This window comes from Chrysochloris asiatica, unplaced genomic scaffold (assembly GCF_000296735.1).
Source record: "Chrysochloris asiatica unplaced genomic scaffold, ChrAsi1.0 scaffold00140, whole genome shotgun sequence".
NCBI lineage: Eukaryota > Metazoa > Chordata > Mammalia > Afrosoricida > Chrysochloridae > Chrysochloris > Chrysochloris asiatica.
In genome coordinates, this window is record NW_006408658.1 from 7,229,863 (window position 1) to 7,235,862 (window position 6,000).

A 6,000-nucleotide genomic window follows, 5' to 3' on the forward strand; every position below is an offset into this window, starting at 1 on the left:
AAGTTCCTGGGAGCTGGCACAGTAAATTCTTGGGCGAGAGCTGAACAAGTACTTTAACAGTACTGAGAAACTATCCTTCACTGTATAAGTGAGAAAACTGAGGCCAAAATGGAGCAAAGAGGTCCCCTCATGAATAGTGGCAAAGCTGGTACTGAAACCAAGTCTCTTTCGTTAGGCTTAAGGACTTTTCTAAATCACCTGGTGGTTTCCTGGATACCTCATAAAAGAGGAACTGGACCAGACAGAAAAGAGTTTATATAGAGATCATGGTCTAACATTAGATGTTTTCGTTTAATGTCTCCATTGCACACATGGGCAAAACCATGGCCAAAGAAGGGGAGCTGGTCTATGGGAGATAGTAACTCAAAGGTAATGAATGAGCTCTCAAAGGCATCCACTGCCAACCCTGTGATCAGATGATGTCTGGTCCCCCCAGGATTGAGACTCTCTGTGTATAAGTCTGTAAGCATCTCTCATCCTCCAAAGACGCAATCAGGACACTCCTCCCGCCTCTACCTTCTTCAAGCCGACAGTCCCCATAATCACCATTGTTGGATGGGTTCTTGCTGTAGCAATGAGCCACCAGCGCCGTGGCCAGGGCCCACATGCCCAGTCCAGCTCTGTTTGGGACCCCACTCCAGCCATCTTGTCCAGGGAATGTTTCTTCAGAGCTAGGAAGGCGTCCCCACGTGGTGGCTGCAAAGCACTGGGGCTCCGCACGTCCTCCCCGACGCCCCCCAGTGGCTGCCCCTCGTCCAGCGAGCAAGGCTGGCGCTGTCCCAGGGCGCCCCCCTGAGGCTGCCCTCAGCCATTGAGGCTCTCCACGGCCTCCGGTAGTTAAGCTCCGGCCAGAGGTGCCTCCATGGCTACGGAGTGATGGAGACTTAAGCAGTCGGTTGAGGAGCCGCGGCGCCAGCGCTGTTCTACTCAACACCAGGGACCCCAGCATCATGACAGCTGCTGCTTCTACAACCCCCTGGTGCCGGCCCCTGTGTTGGCCACGTCCAACATGGCTGCCGCGGCACGTTCGAAGACGCCGCGAATGGGGTGTATTGCGCACTACCTCACGGGAATGGTAGTCCACAGCCTTAGAACTTTCCGCAGCTGAAGAATAAAGAAACGACATTTCCCAGAAGGCTGTGAAACTAATGTCACAATGACGGCCTACTTAGAGTAGGCTAGGGCACATTGGGAAGTGAAGTTCGGGCTAGAATATATGGGCGGGGCAGGGAGGGAAAGGCCATAGAGGGGCGTGGCTATTGGTTACGCGCTGGCCTGGGGCGCCACCCAGCGGTTTAAGGTTAGAATTCCAGAGCCTCTTGGTTGATTAGAACGCACATTTTGGTTAGGATAAGCTAAGCAGGAACATGTAGTAGACACGTACTTTGAAACTTAAGACTTAACCTTTTTTAGAGTTTTTTTTGTCTTTTCAGCCTATACAGCTTTTCACAAAGGAGATGTGTAGGGTAACTGGAGCATCTTAAGTAGGAATTCCTTTTATTTTCCTACACAGACCCTCTACTTCTAGGTGTTGACCTAAGAGATAAAAAAGCTTATGTTCTTACAGACTTGTATACGAATATTTATAGCAGCTTTGTTAAAACACCCCAAACGTGTATCAACACATGAATGAATAAATAAATAGTAGTATATTAATATTAACAAACCAACAACAAAAACTGTTGCTCTCAAGTTAATTCCAACTCAGGACTACCCCATGTGTTACGCATAGAATTGTTCTTCAGGTTTTATTGACTCTATATGGTGAGTCTTGGCATGACGCTGTGGGTTAATGCGCTGGACTGTAAGGTCGGTTTGAATGGCAGGCTTGACAGTTCAAGCTCACCAGCCTCTGCTCGGAAACCCTATCTATACAGGATCACTATGAGTTGGAACCAACTCGAAGGCACTTAATAACAATCTTTTTATGGAGGAGTCTTGGTGTAGTGCTGTAGGATAAGCACTGGACTGCTAACTGAAAGATCAGTGGCTCCAACCGAAACCCTATACAGGGTCACTGTGAGTTGGTACTGACTCAACAGCATTTAACAGCAACAATCTTTATAGAAGTAAATCACTAAACTTTTCTTCTATGGTTCTGCTAGGTAGGTTCAAACCACCAACTTTTAGGTTAGTTGTTGACTCACAGCAACTCTGAATAGGGTTTCCAAGGAATGGTTGGTGGATCTGAACCACCGACCTTCCGGTTAGCAGTCCAGTGCTTCTCCCATAATTCCACAGTCAAGCACAAACTGACCTTCCCGGGGACCTGGATATTCACGTGGTTGCTGCTGTTGTTAAGTGCCGTCAAGTCGTTTCTGACCTATAGTGACCCTGTATAGGGTTTCCAAGGAGAGGCTGGTGAGCTTGAACCACAGACCTTATGGTTCAAACGACGTTGCAATCCAGCACATTAGCCCAGAACCACACCAGGTTGTTGTTGTTAATTGCTGTCAAACTGGTTCTGATACATAGCTACCCTGTATAGGGGTTTCCCAGGAGCTGCTGGTGAACCTTGTAGTTCAGAATGACCCTGCACTCGAGGGCTTATCCTACAGTGCCACACCAGGACTCCATTAGATTGGGAGAGATTTAAAAAAATAAGTGTGACCACTGTGTGGCAAGTTTGTAAGGAAAAAACCTCATATTATTGGTGAGAGTGTAAATAGATAACACTTCAACATAATATTAATATCTGGAATTTAAAATACTGATATAGTTGCACATGTGTAAAATGAGGAATGTTTGGGTATATTTGACACAGTAGGATATTAGAAACAACCTAAATATCCACCAGTAGGAGATTTTAGCCATTACCATGGTTGTGCAAACTCATCTTAAGCTGATAGTCCTCAAGCAGGAGTCTCCAGGAATCGATGAAATACAATTGCAGTATCACTTAATGTTTCAGTTTTTAATATTCAATCTCTGTGGCACCATAGGATAATCACTGGACTGGTAACCTCAAGGTCGGTGATTCAAACCCACCAGATGATCCTGGGAAACCGTACACATGATTGCTGTGAGTTAGAATAGACTCAACACTTAGCAACACCAACATTACTGAGCTGGACAATGAATTAGGAAGACTGAAGAAGAATTGATGCATTTGAATTATGGTGTTGGTGAAGAGTATTAATATACCATGCATTGCAAGAAAAACAAACAAATCTGTTTAGGAAGAAGTACAACCAGATATTCCTTGGAAGTGAAGATCATGAGATTTCATCTCTAGTCCTTTGGACATGTTATCAGGAGGGACTAGTCCCTGGAGAAGGACATCATGCTTGGTAAAGTAGAGGGTCAGCAAGCTGGATTGACACAGTGGCTGCAACAATGAGCCCAAACATAACAATGATTATGTAGATGGTGCAAGATTATTCCTTCTTTTGTACATGGGGTCGTTAAGAGTCAGAACCAACTCAATGACACCCAACAACAACAACAGAACACAGTAGAAAGTCAAGATTGTCTTCATAACTGCAGAATTGCTAGTAGAAAAAGGCATGATTTTAAATCATACTCATAGGAGTCTGTAATATGATTCTCATATGGGGGCTTGCCAGAGGCTGCCAGTAGCTCTTTGTGCTATAGACACTTCCTCTACCACTGGATCTGCTGGGTCTCAAGACCCAAGTGACATGGCAGTTTGAATGACAAGTTAGACCTACTGGAGAGCGTTTTCTTGCTCTGAGCCCCAGTCAAAACTGGCAGTTGTATGGGTTACTTGGTAAATGGGTTGCAGGACCATACTGAAATGTAGTAGTATATCATGCTTTCAAAATCCAAACAGTCCTGCTAAGCTTTGTGCCACTTTTATTCATGGTATTTTGTAACATGGTATTTATTCATGGTGATGCAAACTGTCTCTCATTTTAAAAGCTGTATTCCAACATGCCATTGGACCTCTAGAAACCTCACCCATGTGTGGGGTCCCTGAATCTTCATAAGATTTATCTCCCATATTCTCATATGCATGTGTTAGATTAAAATGTCTGTAATCTTTGCTACTTTCTGCGATCCAGCACCAGTTTCTAGACTGTCATCAACATAATGGACAAGCATGGTGTTCTGTGGACTATCAAGATGATTTAGGCCCTTTTTGACTATTTTATGTCAGAGAGCAAGAGGTTGCCATACATAGCCTTAAGGACAAATAGTTGTCACTGCCACATGAAGGCAGATTGCTTTTGAGTTGAAAAGAAAGCATTTCCCAGATACTAGGTATGGCCTAGTATGGTGCTGTAGGATAAGCACTGGATTGGCCACCTCAAGGTCAGCAGCTCCTTGGTAACCCTATTGTTATTGTTGTTGTTAAGTGCTGCTGAGTCAGTTCCAACTCATAACGATGCTGTATAGTGTTTCCAAGGAATGCCTGGGGGGTTTGAACCTCCAACTTTGCCATTCAACAGTCCAGTACTTACCCTATGACACCACACCAGGACTCCTGGAAATCTTGTACAGGGTCACTATGAGTTGGAATCAACTCAATGACACTTAACAATTGTAACAACAATAGGACCATATTGATTTGCTGCAGAAAAGATACCACAACTAGATTGCAGCTGCAACCAAAATCATTACTTGATAACATTTACAATAATTCACAGTCATTCTCCAAGATCCACCAAGCCCAAAGAACAAATTAAATGGGGTTGTAAAAAGAACAAATTCAATGTTCTTCTCCAAGGACTGGTCCCTCCTGATAATATGTCTGAAGTTTGAGAGACAAAGTCTTGCCATTCTAGCTTCTAAGGAGCATTCTGGCTGTACTTTTCCCCAAACAGATTTATTTGTTCTGGCACTCCATGGTACTTTTAATATTCTTCTCCAACACTACAACTCAAATGCATCAATTCCTCTGTGGTCTTCCTTATTCATTGTCCAACTTTCACATGCATATTAGCCTATCAAAAATACCATGGTTTAGTTCAGGTGCAACTTAGTCTTTCACACTTTAAATCTTATGCAACAGAGTTGCCTAGTGCAGTAAGACATTTATGATTCCATGAGTGTAAATTGTGAATCCAAGCAAAACGAAGTCTTGGGCAACTTCAATCTTTTCTCCATTTATCATGATATTTATTTATTGGTCAAGTTATGAGGATTTTTGTTTTCTTTACATTGAGGTTGTAGTCTTTGATCTTCCTCAGTAAGTATTTAAAATCCTCTTTGCTTTCAGCAAGCAAAGTCGTATCATCTGCATATCGCAGGTTGTTAATGAATCTTCCTCCAATCCTGATGCCACATTCTTCATATAATCCAGCTTCTCTGATTATTTGCTCAGCATACAGATTGAATAAATATAATGAAAGAATATTCTCTTGGTGCATGCCTTTCCTGGTTATAAACCATTCAGTATCCCCTATTCCTGTTTGAACAACTGCCTCTTGGTCTATGTACAGGTTCCTCATGAGCACAAGTAAGTGTTCTGAGAATAACAGAAAGATGTTTACCTGTGCTTTATTGACTATGCAAAGGCTTTCAATTGTGTGGATCATGACAAGCTATGGACAATATTGTGGAGTATGAATATTCCAGAACACTTAACTGTACATGCGAAAGCTGTACAGTGAATAAGGAAGACCGTAGAAGAATTGATGCTTTTGAGTTATGGTGTTGGAGGAGAATATTTTGGCTCTTGTGGACTTGTTGTAATTTTCTTCACCCTTCGGCCAGAACTTGCATATGAGCAATTGATGTCTGTTCAACAGTCTCTGGCCTTGTTTTGGCTAGTGATATTGAGCTTTTCCACCATCTCTTCCCACAGATGTAGTCAGTTTGATACCTGTGTATTTCATGTGGTTAAGTCCATTGTAAAGTTACCTTTTATGCTTTTTAAAAAGGCATTTGCCGTAAATAAGTCATTGGTTTTGCGAAATTCTACCATGCGATTTCCAGAATCATTTCTATTACCAAGGCCACATTTTCAAACTACTAATGTTTCCTCTTTGTTTCCAACTTTCACACTCCAGTTACCAGTAATTATCAATGTATCTT

At 42.8% G+C, this 6,000-nt stretch overlaps 1 protein-coding gene across 3 annotated transcripts in view; it reads right to left on the reverse strand.

Moving 5' to 3' along the window:
* The window catches only part of CLPB (ClpB caseinolytic peptidase B homolog (E. coli)), a 208,692-nt gene extending 207,540 nt beyond the window's left edge, over window positions 1–1,152 (reverse strand). For 2 of the 3 annotated variants that reach the window (XM_006870266.1, XM_006870265.1), the window contains exon 1: window positions 547–1,152. In XM_006870266.1, the coding sequence (XP_006870328.1) occupies window positions 547–1,126 (580 nt within the window). In that variant the 5' untranslated portion in view covers window positions 1,127–1,152. The remainder of the gene's footprint in view (window positions 1–546) is intronic. The other variant, XM_006870267.1, reaches the window with a different exon arrangement.
* Window positions 1,153–6,000: the final 4,848 nt, after the last annotated feature.